General features: G+C 46.6%; 1 protein-coding gene across 2 annotated transcripts in view; it reads right to left on the bottom strand.

Moving 5' to 3' along the window:
* Window positions 1-16,177, bottom strand: part of NFE2L2 (NFE2 like bZIP transcription factor 2) — a 32,660-nt gene extending 16,483 nt beyond the window's left edge. Inside the window, exon 1 of one of the 2 annotated variants that reach the window (XM_061434406.1) lies at window positions 15,952-16,177. In XM_061434406.1, the coding sequence (XP_061290390.1) occupies window positions 15,952-15,996 (45 nt within the window). In that variant the 5' untranslated portion in view covers window positions 15,997-16,177. Of the gene's footprint in view, window positions 1-14,777; window positions 14,974-15,951 lie in introns of those variants that run through there. The other variant, XM_061434408.1, reaches the window with a different exon arrangement.
* Window positions 16,178-17,217: the final 1,040 nt, after the last annotated feature.

Genomic DNA, 17,217 nt, shown 5'->3' with positions numbered 1-17,217 from the left:
AATACTGGAGTGGGTTACCATTCCCTTCTCCAGGGGATCTTCCCAACCCAGGATCAAACCCAGGTTTCCTAAACTGCAGGAGGATTCTTTACTGTCTGAGTCACCAGGGAAGCCCAATACGATTTTAGTAGCCTTACAAAAAATGAAAAAAGTTAATTTGATTTAAACAATATTATTTATTTCACCCAATATATCAAAACATCGTTTTACTTTGTAACCAAAAAATGTAAATTATTAATGAGCAGTGACAAAGCACTCAATGAACGTAACAAAGATCAAATGACAGGATCCCATGAAATGGGGTCCCACCAAAATAGTTTTATTCAACAGAAAAATATCTTATCCTACTTCTGTTTTAAATTTTAAATCATAATTCATTAAAATTAAAAAATGCACACCCTCAGTTACACGAGTCCCATTTCAAGTGCTCAAAAGTGACCAGTAGCAAGCGGCAAGTGGCACCTACGGGGCGGGCCCTCCACATTTCTTAGGGCGAATTCTAATGAGCCAGACTCCTCTGTACTGCAGATTATTTTCTGAGAATACAATGGGAACAGTAACCCTTCCAAAGGATGCTAGGTAGTATTTATATTGCTAACCATTGTTTGCAAAAAGCTACTTCAACGATCTGAGAGTGCAAATCTGTGAGTTACTAACAGAGCTCATAATACTACATGGATCACCTTGAGATTAAAGAGCAACGTTATGGTCCAGAGGCCACATGATTACCAGATTACTGCAAAGGTCATCCGGAAGAATGGGTAGAAATGAGGGGTTTGTTGCCTTGTAAAAGAGGGGGAAAAAAGGAATTAGTTTTTTAATTTCCCTTTCCCAGAGAGCAAAGAAGATAATAGAGACCAGTGGGCAGGCCTGCTCATCTCTAGTTTTGTTTGAACTGCTCCTAACTCTGCATGTCTGTAACTAAGCTTGCTTTCCCTCCCCCTAACTTTGCAGGACCTACATTTCCGCACCTATTTTCCTTTGACTCTATATGCTATATACATCCTGCATCTGGTGTTTACCCTTGGAACACCCTTCCCCTAGCAGTTACGTATCAGAAAGAAGGCAGAGCCACTGAACTGCCAGACTCAATTACTGGGTTACTGATGCCAGCCCGACCATTTGACAAGTCATACACCTTTGTTACTCATCACCGACTCCTGACTGCGAGGCCTCATCTTATACAAGGCCCTGGACTCCTCACGGAGAGGGCACAGTTCTTGGGGCATGAACCTACTGTGTGCCCCTCTCTGCTGGCTGAGAATTAAAGCCACCTTTCCATTTCCTCTGAACTCTCTCTCCGTACTTTTTAATCGGCTTTAGTGGACAAAGAAAGCCAAGATTTTGGCCAGCAACACTATCTGTTCCAGCCAAGGATATGAATTAGTCCTGAGTTTGGAAATTCCATTTCAACTGCTTCCAATGTACACATTTGAACATGCACAAAACCCACTGTTGTTGTCAATGGCCAGGCAGTAATTTGGGCCTCTTAAAAAGGAAATGATAATTAGTATATATGTCCCATTTCATTCTCTTAAAATCAGTACAGGAGTCTTTAACTTTAAATCTTTACAGTTAACTTGCTAAATAAATACGTAAGGACATCGGTGACCTAGTGAGCCTTCATATTAGGATTTGAGAAGGAAAGATCACAGTGTCAGTATAATAAAGCTAGGCAACAGTAAGTGCATTTATCGTGCACTTTCTATGTGTTCGGTACTTTCCAAGCACTCATCTCCATGAGCTCACTTGTACTCAAACCAATTGGCAAGGAAGGTGGTATTATTATTATCTCCTTTTGGGGCAAGGAAACTGAAGCATGGAGAGGTTAAGTGAACTTGCCTGAAGACCCACCTCTAAGAACTCGTCACAGCGAGATCCACCCCCGTTTGTGCTACAGGATCACTCACAGAACAGAGGCCCTTACTCAGCATACCCAAGGCCTCTTCAAGGAGGCCGCACACAGCCATTGTGCCGGGCCGAACTGTACAGGGAGCTCTAAGAAAAGCCAGACTAACACCTGTCCTCACAGAACTTTTCCATGTGGGGAAAAGGTACGTGAGTGCCCCTTAAAAGTACAGGGGACATGTCAGGGGTGAAGCAGTAATGCTCCCAGTACAGTCAACTGCTGCTGCACGGGTCAAGTGAACACGGGCGGGGCTCAGCCGCTCAGTGGAGTCAGATTGAGACCCTTTAGACTGTAGCCCACCAGGCTCCTGTCCATGGGATGCGATTTCCCAGGCGAGAATACTGGAGTGGGTTTTCATTTTCTCCTCCAGGGGATCTTCCTGACCCAGGGATCGAACCCATGTCTCCTGCTTGGCAGGCGGTTTCTTTACCCGCTGAACCATCAGGGAAGCCCAAATGAACCTAAGAAGCATGTAATTTTGAGGCTTCTGGGTCTAATCACTATATGAAAAATAGAAGGTGAGCTCCAAACTTATTTACATATCACAAATAAGCTTTTATTTACGATAAAAAGTATCATAAAAAAGATTACAAATCACATAGCAACAACGAAGGGCAGTAGGTGCAGAAGTTTTCAGCCATGTTATCTCCCTCATGGGAAGGTGTTTCCCTTTACCATTTCACCTTTTTAAAGAGTTACTTGGCAGCAGTTACTACAAAAGATGTATTTTAATCTTTGAAGACTAAAAGATGGGTTGGGGCTGGGAAGAGGGCAAGGCCACAGGGGTCGGCTCAGTTCACAGCTGGGTTTTGTTGTTCAGTTGCCAAGTTGTGTCTGACTCTTTGTGACCCTCTGGTCTATAGCCTGCCAGGCTCCTCTGTCAGTGGGATTTTCCAGGCAAGAATACTGGAGTGTGTTGCCACGCCCTCTTCCAGGGGATCTTCCTGATCCAGGGATCAAACCCCAGCCTCCTGGATTACAGTGGGATTCTTTACCACTGAGCCACCAGGAAGCCCCACAGCTGGGTTTAACCTTCCACTTATGCACTCCTACCCACCAACTCTTTCTGTTTGTACAACTTGCCTGTGGACACTGCTCCATTTCTAGGCTCAGAACCCCAGGGTAAGAAGTTCTACAACCTGCGATGAAGTTCACAGAGCTGGCTTATCAGTCCACATAAGCAGGACATCCAACGGACAGGCTAGAGGGCCCCACCGAGGAGACAGGGCAGCGTGTGCCCCTCTGTGTCCCAGGGCACGCGTAAGGCCTTGCCACGGACTGGTCTTCTGTCTCTGCAACAATCAGGCCCTGACGCGAGACCAGGACAAGCCATAGGGGAATGAGACGCTTACAGCAAAGAATGACAAGGCGCGTGGATTCAGGGAGGGATATTTTTTTCAAGTTGGGCCAAGGAAATCTCAGATCCCATACACTCAAACATCCCCGATGAAGGTGTACACTTATGATAACAATCCTCAGAGCTGCCGTGTGTATCCTGTGTGCCAGATCTCATGCCCAGGTCAAGTCTTACTTAATTCTACACTGTACATAGGTTCGTCCACATGTAATGATGATGAAACTGAGGCAATCCCACTGTACTATCGCTCAAGCTCTCTGGACCCTGGTTCTCTCCCTACAAATCAGGGATAAGGCTCCGTACCTCACAGGGTGGAGTAAGGAGTCCACAGGACAAAATTAGTATGTGAAAGCACACAGCACCTGGCTGGTGGTGGAATAGCCCCAGAAACTGCAGCTGCCTTCGCCAACATTGCAAGATGCCCACCTCTCTTAGCTCAGGGGGGCACAGAAGCAAAGCCCATGGAAAAGAAAAGACAGGATATTGTCTGTGTTTTCATTCTTGGGTGAATACTGCTAATCCCTAGGGCTGGAAGGCAAGGATGACGCTCTTCCCTCTCAATGAAGATGGTGAGAGCAAGTGGATCGTGGGAAAGGGCAAGAAGAGAGAAACTCCCCTCTGTGTCACCAGGGAAGAAAACAATCCATCCTAAAGGCGACCCGGCAACTTCTGACTCCTTCCTCTCCTTTCATCAGGGGAGTGATGGATACGTTGGCGATGAGTTTCTGTTAAAACCCAGGAACTGCAGGGTGTGCACACTTGAGCACAGATGGTTTCATGATGGAGCTAATGTTAAGAGAAAACTCTACTCCCTCCTTTAAAATGAGGCGTGGTGCGGGGGGGGGATTAACAAATTTCTCCTTAAAAGGCTAACAAAGGAGGCACAAACTGGAGTATTAATTACAGATCCTTAGTACTGGGCTGATGCCAAGGCATCAGCATTTCTCCACCCCTAACCTGCCCCAGCAGAGGCCATAATAAACTCCCTGTCCACATCCAGCTCATGTGTCTTACCCTTTCCAAAGCCTCCGGTGATTTCCAGATGCCTCATATACATTTGAAACACCACACTTGGGCACCGAAGGCCCCCTCCAGCCCGAAGGCCCCCTCCAGCCCGTTCACCTTTGTAGCCCTACTGCCCAACACACTGACGCAGGCCGGCTCACGCCTGCACGCTTCCCCCGGCTTCCAACTGCAGTTTGAACCAAAACAAATCTTACCGGCTAAAAAAAGAACAAAAAACAAAGTAGATATACCGCTACCTCCTCCAGGATGTTCTCTCTGAGCATCTCAGTTGGAAGCGACATTTTCTCCTCTGTCCTTTCATCTACCACAGATTAAAAACACCAAGTTCCGAGAGGGCAGTAACAGACATGGTCTCACATTTGCTGAGCAACTACTATTAAATACCCGGGCATGGTGCCAGCCACCAGTTACAAAAATGACTGTGACACAATCCCTACCCTACAGGAGGTCATACCTGAATCAGGAGAGATTGAGATTAATTTATAACTCATTAAGTACTGAAACATCCCCTGCCCTAAAATCCAGGTGTACAAAGAACAAAGGGACTGATTAATGAGGAGGAGGGGCAGTTTGGGAAGCAAATGTCCTCCAAGGAGGACAATATATTTGCTGCATTATCTTGGAAGATTACAACAACTTCATGCCCTGAAAGTTCCCTAGGGCGTGTTACCACCTAATACATATTTGTGGAATGAGTAAGTTAGAGTTAGGCTTAGAATTCAGCATTTTCATTGTGTATCTAAGGTGTCTGGGGTTAAAGAATTACTTAACAAAGGTTTCATATTTAACATCTCTATGACCACAGCTACTAGTCGCAGAAAAATCAACTTCAAATTATTCTTTGGGTACTTGATTAAAAACAAAAATATTATGCCTCAAGAATCTGAAAAACACATTCCTTTAAGTTAACAATAAAACTGATTTTGAGAGAACAGATACAAAAGTATTCTCCAATATGCATTAAGGAATTTTCTAACTTGGATAATATAACAATTAATTCAATATAAATGCAGATTAAGTGTATTTTCTTAGAGGACACTAAGCTGTTTTCCCTCAAGCTGATGGTCAGGAAAAGGATAAGAAAGTGGGCAACCCTGCCTCCTTCCCTATTCTAGACTTTGTTTCTAAACCATCAGTCTATCACCACAATAGCTCAACCTCTTCAGCTGTTCTATAGCTTCCTTTACTATCTTCCCAAACTACTTCAGAAAGTACTGGGCAGAAAAGACAGTCAAGACCCAGAGAGATGGCATATGACCTTTAATGTCACCTTGAAATTTTTAAAAACGTTTAGCTTATCTTTTAGGACCAGTCCCCTGCAGCCATGGGCTGGAGAAAGGGTAAATAGCAGTGCTAACCATCAATGGCTCAAATAAAACTGTTCTGTTTTAAAGGAGCTGGTACAGACACTGAGTAAATCAAATATACTTGGTCCCTCTGGTTTCTAGAACTTTCATCACTTTCTGCATTCTCTCTAACCCCTTCCAGCTCAGAAAAGGAGGTGTGAACAGCCTGCCATCTGAGGAGGCAGTGGGCCTCCCTGCAAAGAACAAGGAATATCCTGAGGTTTCCTGAGAACAAACTAATGAATCTTTGTTAAGCAGCCCCTCATGCTTTAGCACCTAACAAAACACCCAGAATCATGAGACACGGGAGGAAAGAAAGAAAGGAGGGACGGCAGTGATTACACTTGCTAAATCCCTGTCCTGCCAGACAGAGTAGCATGGCCTTGGACAAGTTCCCTTACCTCTTTGAATAGGTTTCCTTGTCTGTAAAAAAGGGGTTAATAGCCGCCATCGACACAGATTTATCGTCAAGACCAGGTAAGAGAGACCGTGACCAGGCCCTAGTACAGTACTAACAGCTGTTCAGTAAACGTTCATTTGTTTTCTCCTTTTCTTCCTCCTGAAATTGCCAGTTGCCTATATTCCGATGTCTTCAAACATCTAAAGGCGGGTTCTCTTGACAACGTTGCAAGTGCATTGTCACTTGAAGGGTGAAAGACTGTCCCCTGAGTCCCCATTATCATCCTGGCCAGCACCCACACCGTCACTGCAGCTTGAAGGCACAACGTGTGGTTATCAAGTGAACTCTGGAAGCCCCAGCACAGGGCAAGCGCCACGCCCTGCGGGCCAGAGTCCCTCGGGGCAGAGGAAAGGGGACCACATTCACCCACACCTCTCTGGAGAGAAAAGGCTTCATTTATCCCGAGCAAAGCAAGAGATGCGAAGTTCCCTCTGCTCTTAGATACTTTCCCTCTTTTCTGAACCTTCTCCCCCCAAGTTCAAGACCCAGAGGCCCAAGTCTTTCAGCAACACCAAAAACTTGTATATATAATCAATCCCGCAGTGGCATCTTGGAGGCACCTCGTGGCGGGAGGGGCACAGAAACAGCAATGGTGGGATGCTTGTCGAGTCTGGGAACTCCCCGCCTGGAGCCTCCATCTGTGTGCTCTTGAGAGGAGTTCCTAACATTCCATTTTTTTGAGTGGCTCTGTGGTCACACGTGGTGCGCTCCACTCACCAGAAGGAATACACAGCACAAATGCGCTGTGGAAGTCAGAATACAGAAGGCACTGCGGTCTATGGGATGCCCATGCCACTTGCCCCTAAGCAGGTATGACAAGTGCCCCAAAGGCAAAGCACTAGATGATTTGGAGAGAAGTCCAAGGACTTTGATGGCAAAGAATGTTCCCATCCTGGCTCCAGTTCTTACCAGCTATGTGATTGCTTTGGTCATTTGCCTAATGGCAACCCACTCCAGTATTCTTGCCTGGAGAATTCCATGGACAGAAGAGCCTGCTGGGCTACGGATCCATGGGGTCACAAAGAGTAGGACATGACTGACTGACTAACACTTTCCGGATCCCTTCCCCATCCTGCCCCTGCTCCGTCCCCGGGCTCCCTTCCCAGCTACAATCCACCAAGACTCTGGGAGAGGGAGAGAGGCTGAGGATGGGAGGCAGAGCCCCTCTCTCCGTGGTCCCAGCTCCTTGAATTCCGCCTGTTCTCTCTGCCCCTCCAGCCCCAGGACTGGCAGGTGGCTTCCTGAGGCTGGCTGGCTGGTTTCTCGGCTCACCTATATAATTAATTTCTTATATAAAATCCTTCTGCTTGAAATACTTGTGCTTTCTAGTTCTTAAACCAAGCTCTGGACTGCTGCTTAGCATCTCCAAAGAATTTTCTCAGTAACAACAAACCTACCTCAACAGGGTGGTTTAAAGAACTAAAGACAGTGAGCGTAAACAGCACAAGTAAATACCCCAAATGCTTCCCCTTTTCTCACGTGAGGGACCCAAGCACGAGGTGCACGCTGAGGAGCAAATCAAAGAGCTACCGAAGAGACCAAAGAGGCGTATCCCTCCTGGGTTCATTACAAGGAATCTTTTAAACCAATTTTCCTCCCAACCTCTCCCCTTTACTTCCAGAACTTTTTTTCCAAGTGAAAAGTAACCTGGAATCCCCACTGCCCTAAGGATCCTCCCAAACATGCAGCCTGGTAAAGAAGTTTCTAGCACATGGTGAACCTTTGTCTTTGCAGGAAAAGAACGAACCTGATCCCACAGTTTGGTTCTTACTCTCGGCCTGGTCTCAGCTTGGGAGCCAAAGGAGGAAGAACACAGGAGCTGGGGGTGGGAGAGGAGCCCGGCTAGCACGAAATTCACTGCCCCGGCTCTTGTCCTCTGGAGTTGGTTTCTCAATGGACATTTTAATCATGTCTCACTGAGAAGCCCCAAGAACAAAATGATGTCTTCAAAAACTGACAGTTTTTCCTAGTGCAAGAAAAAAAATGACAGTTTTCATTTTTGGTGGTTTTCATTACCAGGATTGTAATGATTAAAATAATTTTGGGAGGGCTAGGTCAAAAACATTCAGGGTTCTTCAATACTCTAGCCACGGTAGCAAGACTCCCTTGCTCTAGGACTGTAAAACCAAGCAGCAAAACGCTCATGTTCTTAAGCTGGCCCTCCGACACTGGGACACACCTCTTCCTATTCTGTTCACAGGAGGCCACAGAACCGGATCTACCCTTGCTCCCTGCAGTTCTGCAGGAATTCTGCAATCCAGAATTCCCTGGGGATAGGCTGGGCTCTGCCTCCAGGGGTGATACTACAATTCTGTGCTGAAGCCGAGCAGACAAAAGGCCGGCAAATCTGAAGTAAAGCAAACGTCTATACCGTTTATCAGCAGGCTGCTCCATACACGCTCAACAGTGCCCGTGCTTCCCACACAAACACGAGGGTGGGGTGGCACTACCCGCCCCGGACATCGGCTCTGTCCTGCAAAGGGCGGAAAGGGCATTTAATAGGAAGGATCACTCACTGAAATACAAGTCTGCACTGCATACAGCCTGTGTGTTAACACCAAAATTCTTCTGTTTTAAGGTATCAATACTTTAAACACATATGTATATCATTCAGCACAAAATAAATGAAAGAATAGTACTGCTTTTTAAATCTTAAAGCAATAATAGGAGGGACATATTAAAAGAATTTCAAACTACTGATGACTAGAGTTAGAAAAGCAGACAGCTCTCAAAGGAAGACTAAATGTACCCCTCCAGTGGGTGATGGCTCGGCAAAGACTGGATCTGGGCCGCACAAAAGAGGGGCCTAAAGACTGAAAGAAATGGGTGCCGGCTTGGAGCACCCACTCCCTGCTGGGCCTGTTCCCACGCTGCCTCAAGGCAGGGCTGAGACAGTTCCAGAAGGTCCTGAACCATACCCTCCAGTGTGATGCACAACACACACACACACACAAACTCCCAAACAATTCAGAAGTTAGCCCTGGTTTCCAAATGTGTAAACCAGAAACCACCCAGGTAAGTACAAATGGTAGCCACGGGGGTCAGAATATAAAGTTGACTTTACGAAGCATATACAGAGAATCAAAAAGCTGAGTTGCTAAAAGTGGCCTTGTAGATTGAAGTTTTTGTTTTTAAATATTTATTGGGCCACGCTGGGTCTTAGTTCTGAAACAGAGAAATCTTCTAGCTGTAGCACGCAGGTTCTTAGTTGTGGCAGGTGAGCTCTAGCTCCCTGACCGAGGACTAAGCCCAGGCCCCTGCACTGGGAGCTTGGAGCCTTTGCCTCTGGACTGCCAGGGGAGTCCCAGATCGAAGGTTTTGTTTTTTACTGGAGGAAGATAAGGAGGCCCAGGGATGCAGAGCTTGGAGCTTCATGGGGGGAGGCAGTATTGCACCCCAGCTTCCAGGCTCTCCATCCTCCTCAGTGCCTCACACTGGTCCTCACTGCCTTCTCTACATGACTCCCAAATAATCTACACTGCAGGTTATCAGTCACCACACTCCTGACCAAACAGAGGAATTCTACTAAAATCATCACCCAAATCTCCATGAGGGATTACAGAGCGCAAGTTATATTTACTGAATTTCAAACATTCACCAGGTGCCTTAAACACAGTTCTCAGATGTAGGTTATTAATCTCAAGGCTGTGAAGGTCAGTGATCAAACATAAAAACACTTCCTTTCATGAATTAAGCAACATCCTAACCAGATTTTCTAAATCCCTACAGACATACCTTCCACGGGTACCAAGCACCGTGCCAACTCCTCCGGAACACTGGTTCTCAATCTACTTGCATGATGGAATTCCTTCAGAGGTTTGAAAAAGATACTGATGCTCCACCCACAGAGATTTTAATTTAACGAGACATGTGGCCTGGGCATCAGTATTTGAAATATGGGTGGCGACTCTAACATAAAGCACATTTTAAGAACCACTGCTATCAGGAGCAAATATATATATCAAGTAGAAACAACCCAAATGGCCATGAACTGAGGAGGGGACAAATAATATGTAGTGTATCCATATAATGGAATAGTATTCAGCAATAAAATGTACAAAGTCCTGATATATGATACAATATGGTCAAACTATGTAAACATGTTAAGTTAAAGAAGCCAGCCACACAGAACCACCCAGGCTATGATTCCATTTATATGAAATATCCAGGAGACAAATCCATAGAGATAAGAGTATAATGAGTGGTTACTAGGAACTAAGAGAGCTGAAGGGAAATGGAGGGTGGCTGCTAATGGGTCTGGGGTTTCTCCCTGGAGTGATGAAAATGTTCTAAAACTGACTGTGCTGATGACGGTACACTCTGAATACACTCGGTCACCGAACTGCCCACTTTAAATGGGTGGGCTGTATGGGGCTTACATCTCCTAAATCTATTTAAAGAAGAGACAAAATAAATTCTCTGCCCAGCTCTCAAGGAACTTATAATCGAACTGTTGAGAACAGATACATGTATAAGACAGGTATCGGAGATTTAAAACAGTGATTGAGAACTGCCTAATGCAGAAAATAAACTCTTAAGTTTGGAAGAAGGCTTCAAAGCCAAAATCATCTGACAGTTTTCTTTTCTTACCCAATTATTCTTCTCTGATTTGAAGAAAAGCAACGGAGAGGCTGGATCTCATCAGTATGCTGTCGATGTCACAGGGCTGGGAGTCTCAATTATCCAAGTTTGTGAGAAAAAGAATGACTGATTAACGCTGCCAGGGCATTTTTTTTAATCCTTCAGGATACAGGCTGTTGGGAATTCCCTGGTGGCCCAAGTGGTTAGGATTCAGGGCTTTCGCTGCTGGCCTGGGTTCAATCTCTGGTCAGGGAAGATCCCCGCAAGCCATCCAGAGCTCCGAAACACCCAAACGACAATAACAGCAGCAAAAGCAAAATACAGGCTGCTGCTGAATGACAGTGACTTTCAGTAATCAACAAGGTCTTTGAAGGATGGATTTGGTACTCGAAGTGTCTCTTATGTCCTGGCTTTGTCTTCACTTCTACCGCAGTTTGGGCCAAATAAACTTAGATGCTCACGCGCAGAGAAAGATTGTATAAGGCTCTGACGGTGTTATATGCCAGGACATATGCCAGGAAGCTCAGCCTGGTGCTCTGTGATGACCTAGGGGTGAGATGGGAGGGAGGTCCCAGAGGGAGGGGACATACGTATACTTATAGCCGCTTCGCACTGTTGTTCAGCAGAAACTAACACAATACTGTAAGGCAATTATACTCCAATTTTTAAAAAAGTGCTTCCAATCCTCAATGTTCCTAAAATTCTTTATAATAATAGTTAAAAAGTGTTTACTGTGGCAGGGGCTGACACAGAGAAAACCCCAACTTTAGGCAAGATAGGATTTTGTTTAGCAATCTTGCTTTGTCTTGGCGAGCAAAGTTAGTATAAGAACACTTGTATTTTTCTAATACTTTTTGGGAATGTTATACACTTGAATGTATTTTTTGCTCTCATTTCCAGAAAACATACCATTATCAATGAAAGATGCCTTGGTCTGTATCTTAGAGCCCTTTTAATAAATGTTTGTTAGAGCATATTTAAAAGCAGCTGGTAATTACATTTTTAAAACTCACAGATATCTTATTATCAGAATATAAACTCTATTCTCCATTCTACAGTAAACTTAAACATATAGCCATTGGTGAAGGAAGCTGGTTGAATATCGCCTTTAGTACATTTATCCTCCTACACCCTGCTATCTGGGCTTCCCCGGTGGCTCAGTGGTAAAGAATGTGCCTGCCATGCAAGAGACAGGGGTTCGATCCCTGACTCAAGAAGATCCCCTGGAGAAGGAAATGGCAACCCAGTTCAGTATTCTTGCCTGGGAAATCCCATGGAGAGAGGACTCCGCGGGGCTACAGTCCATGGGGTCGCAAAGTCGGACACAACTTAGCAACTAAAGAACGACAACCCTGCTGTGCAACAACAGAGTCCAGCAAACTTTCAGAAGTGGCTGGGCCAGGCTTTTAAATGTGCTGGGAGTTGTCAGATTAATTTTTAGGCAAATTATCCACGGAATCCTAAAAACCCTGCAGTATCCTTAACAAACAAAACAATAATAATTCTGAGAACAATCTGTTTAAAGATAAGGACTAAGAAATATTTAATTTTGAAATGTACTAGTCACAAAACCCCAAGAAGGCTTCAATTTGAGCCCTTATGCCTGCTTCAATTCAGAAATGCCGAAACAGGAGATGAGTGTTTAATTTGAACCAACAGGTTTCCACTAGTTGTGTTCAACTCAAATTCTCCCCATTCTCTCCACTTTCCTTCAACCAGGATTAACCCTGTCTGTCCCACTCTTCACCATATTCACTACCAAACATCTTCATTACCAAACTTATTTTTGACCACTATTTCCAGATAAAAAGAGCCAATGGAACAGGAGAATGTACCAACTAACAAGGCAAATAAAATTAAAGTCACCAGGAGCTAAGAGATTTGAAAAACAGTCCCTGAAAAATGTAAGGCAGAATCTCAGATACTGCTGAAATATCAGAAATTTTAAAAACTATTATTAAATTAAGAAATGGTCCTGCCTCTCTAAATCAAACCCCGGTAGGCCTCTTAGTCTTCCTTAAAAGTTTCCCATGCGATAGGTCCAATGACTGGTTGTATTTACTTTCACTGTATTCAAGGTTGACCTCACCCCTCACAAACAGTTATTAAATTTCTTGGTAACTGGAAAAGGTGCAAAGATTACTCTTTTAAATTCCTACCTGTCCTTCTTGTAGTTTTTCTCGATTTGTCCATTTTTTCAAGCGTAAGAGTTTCCTTCTGTTTAAAGTTAACTAGTCTTGGTCCACTTCGGAAGTGGAGTCCTTCTACCAGGGTTTGAATCCCACCTCTGCCACTCAATAGTTGAGTCACTTTAAGCAGGACCCAGGCCCCTGGCTGCTTTATGCCTCTTTCCTCACCTAGAAACTGGAGACAGTATTTCCTACAGGGTGACTGTGAAATTATACATGTGAAGCAATTATCATACTGCCTGGCACACAAGTGTCCAATAACTCATCTACGATTATCTTAGTGCCAAACTCCTCCTGAATCTGAGAATTTGCACTGACGCGTTAACCCCAGATGAAGGAAAAATCAAAGAAGAAATATTATTTACACAAAACCCCCTTTAAATGTGTTCCACCAGTAGAGAGGAAATTCCCAGGGGGAAAATAAGTGCTTCTAGCCCACAGAGGCTTTTTTTTTCTCATGCAGCTCTGTAAGTATAATTCGTCCTGAATAAAAATAAAGACAAATAATGTATTTGGCTTTCAATTCTTCCCGGTTACCCTAAAGAAAGTCAGATTTTGGGGTTTCCCCTCCCAGCACTGTTTATAAAAACCCAAGTTGACAAGAAAGAGTCCAAAATGACCCAAGCTACTTTTAATGCAGAAAGACTCAGTTACATTTTTATCCTCCTACGATCTTTCACAATCTCTCAAGAGGTTTTTTTCCAAATATCTAAAAAGTCAAGTTGTTCTTTGCTCAACCTTCTGGAGATGAGAGGGATGCCCTATTTTTCTTTAAAAGTTACCTTATCTAGTCCAAGATCAACTTCATTCCTCATATGCAAAAATACTTTCTCCAAGACAGCTTTGAAAAGGGTAATGGATGATTCCTTCCAGAAGCTAATGGAAATTCAGAATGTAAAACTCTACTGCTCTTCATCAACACCTCCTCTGCACAAATGGGGGAGGGAGAACTTTCACCCCTGTACCACCTCGCACCTGGTGTTTCTTTGACAAAAGGTTAGAATCCACTTATGACTCTGTCCAAATCTTCCTGGACTACAAAGATGTAATATGAATCTTAGTTACAGACATGACATTAACTCTTTTATTCCATTTTCTTTTATAGTCTTCACATATGCAAGCTGAGGTCTGATTACAAAGGGTGGAAAGGGAGTTAGTTACCTTAACAAACATAACTGGAAAGTTCACATTTAAAAGAAAGAGCAGTAAAGATGTTTTACCCACCTTTGCATACAGAATGTTAAATTATATAGTTAAGAAAGAAATAAAACTTCAGTAATATAACACTCTAGGCTACATTCCTGAATCTAGGAAAACTAAAGTCTATTAGCATCATATATCCTTTGGTCATACAGATTATTAAAGAAATGGCTATAGGGATTGAACAGCAGCTAAATCGGAAAGCACAATTTACTTCTTCATATCGTGGGGAGGAAGGAATACAATCTTATTCATTACTGGGGGAAAGTTCAAGACAAACAGCTTCAAGGGGAAAAAAGGCACAATCAGTACATTGTCAATAACTCAAAACCTTACTTCAGGATTAGTCTAAAGCTTGATGTTTAAGAGCTTAAATATATTTACCGTTCCCATTAGGTTACACATTTCCTTGAACTAAATATTTTTCCAAAGAACGCATTCACACACACAAATTGGAAATTATCTACTCCTTTAAAAAGTCCCTACAAAATATATACAGAAACTTGTTTTCACATTTGCGACATTTACAGAACTTGTTAGCAAAGCTTTATGAGACACAGCTGTCCCACCCTCTGCCCTCTCAAAAGAAGTAACATACTAGGAAAGCAACTGAGGCAAAGCACGCAAAAGAGAAACAATGTATGAAAGCACAAAATTTAGTAACAGCCTAAAAACAACAGAAATGCTAATCTACACTCGAAATTCTTACCCTTGACAGCAGAGAACAGAATATTCTGCCTTAAACATTTTGGAATTGTAATTCCGAAACGCTAAATCCAAAGACAAAGCCGCCCTGGGGAAAATAACAATTGCGCAACAGATCAACAGCTCCAACTTGTCCCTTGGCCTCGGCGCGGCAAGGTTTGCACGCTACAAAGCAGGAAAGGGCCCACTGAGGGCCGCCGTGACAGCCAACCGGCCACTGTCACGGCGCCGGGACCACGCTCGCGGCGTGCGCCATCGGGAGACACAGCGCCGGGATCGAGAAGCCGCGGGGAGCTGTGGGGAGGAGGGGGGCGAAGCCGCGTCGGACTTCAGAGTCCACCGCCCCGCCCGCCCTTGCCGGGGTATTGCTAGGGGCCGACTCAAGAGTTCTACGAGCCCGAACCTTTCCCTCCGGGCGAGGCAGCGCGCAGGGCAGGGTTCGATCGCCGTACGTCGGGGAAACCGAGTGCGCTGGGCGCTTGGTGACCTCCGCCTGCCCCCACCCTGGGAGCTGGGCATTTTCGCCAAGTGACCTAAGGGCGATCGCAAGGCTGGACTGATTGATCACTCTGCCTAGGAGAACCCTCAGCAGGGTAACAGCGCCGCGGCTCGCGCCCTCGGAGGTCTTGGGCAGAGGGGCAGCGGCAGAGGAGGGGTTCCAGGTCCCAGCCCGGAGACCTCAGTTCCCCCGAGAGCGGCCCCGTGACTAGGCACATTTTTGCCGGCTCCGAGGCGGGGGAGCGGCGCAGCCCCGGAAGGGCCGGGCCGCGCCGGCTCAGACCGCCAGCGTCCGCCCTCTCCTACCCGGTTGCCTCCCGGCCGCTCAAACTCGGAAAAGGGGCCGGCCGCGGCTCCAGCGTCTCGGCTCCGGCGATCCGGGACGCGGTTAGAGACGCCCTTCGCCCCCACGCGCGCTGGCGTAGCCCCCCAACCCCAACCCTATCGCCCTCGGGGGCTGCGGGGGCGTTGTCAGTCACACCATTCGGCCGCGCCCCCCATACCCCTCGCCACCCTTGGGGTCGCCACTCCCCTCCCCCGGCCCCAGCTCAAGCGCGGCGGCTCTGGTGCGCGCGCGGCCGCTGCAGTCCGAGCTCCGGCCACAGACGGGGAAGAGGCCGATGCGGCTGTCCCTCCCGGGCCGCGGCTCCCTCGCGCCCCTGCTCCCGTCCTGGCACCACCTGCTGGGACGGCAGTCCCGGCGGCGGCAGCTCCAAGTCCATCATGCTGAGCTGAGGACGGTGCTTTGAGGCTCCCCGACGACGGCCCTGTTCCGGCTGCCGAGGCTTGGAGCGGACACGGCGGTACTGGTGGCGGCGGCGGCGGCGGCTCCTGGGGGATCCTAGGAACTCGCTTCTCCCTGACTTGGCCGGAGTCGCCGACCGGGCTCTTGCCCCGCTCCGCCTCCCGCCCCCCGAGGGCGGGGCAAGAGCCCAGGCCCTTCCTTCCCCAGCCGGCCGAGCGGGCCGAGCTTCCGAAAATCCCCCACCCTCGCTGGGGCTGACGCAAGAAGCTGGCCGTCCTGGGGCGGGAAAGAGTTGCGGGCGGGGGTCTCAGGGGCGGCTGCGGGCTGGCAGAGTGCCTGGAGGAGGGCCCCCGTAGCTCCCCGGGCTCCACTCTCAGTTTGCCCTTCCGGCGAATGCAGCCATCGCTCCCCGCCCGCGGGATTAGGAGTTGTTTGCCGAAGGTCGCTGGGGTTCGGGTGCTTTGAAACAGTTTAAACAGTTGAAACAAACACGCTTGGAGACTCGGCAAAGGCGATGGTATCGGAGCTGCGCCTCCCTGCTTTGGATTTGCAGAACCTTGCCCGGCTTTATCTCTCCCCACCGCCCGAGAGTGGCGCCAGCCCCGGGGGTGGGGGCCGGAAGCCGGGACCTGGGCCCAGCGCCCCGCGAGCTGCCCTTTCGCTCCGGTTCAGCCAGTGAGACTGGCCTGGGGGAGAAGTGGACCGCGCGGGGAGCTCGTGCTCGCAGTCACCCTGATCGCCCTCCACTTACTCCCACGCCTTGCACTCTCGCCAGGCTTCAGTCGCCGAGGGCAAACGGAGAAGTCTCTTTGGATCGGAGAGTGGTCGATGTTGCCCACCCGGAGCGTTCTCTTCCCACCAGAGTGCACTCGCCACACCATAGATGGCGATTTTTAACCCCGTTCGATATGACAAACGTGTCATAACCTCTAGAAGTTTTCATGTACTCAAGATACGATTTTAAAAACAAAAACGCAAAAAAACAAGTTATAAAACTGTGTAGTGTGGACCCGTTCTGTGAAAGCATGTACCTAGAAAAAAAAAAGTTCTTCAAAATATTACTAGTAATATTAATAGTTGCAGGACCTTGAATGATTTTTATTTTCCTCTTTGTTACTTTAAGTATGTTTTAAATCTACAATGAATGTGTATTATTCACTGCACATTAAAAACAATTATTTAAAAAGTAGTCGGTGCCCAG

The sequence above is a fragment of the Bos javanicus genome, chromosome 2 (assembly GCF_032452875.1).
Source record: "Bos javanicus breed banteng chromosome 2, ARS-OSU_banteng_1.0, whole genome shotgun sequence".
NCBI classification, from domain to species: domain Eukaryota; kingdom Metazoa; phylum Chordata; class Mammalia; order Artiodactyla; family Bovidae; genus Bos; species Bos javanicus.
Note: the sequence above shows the minus strand (reverse complement) of the source record. Positions and strands in the feature narration are given on the sequence as shown.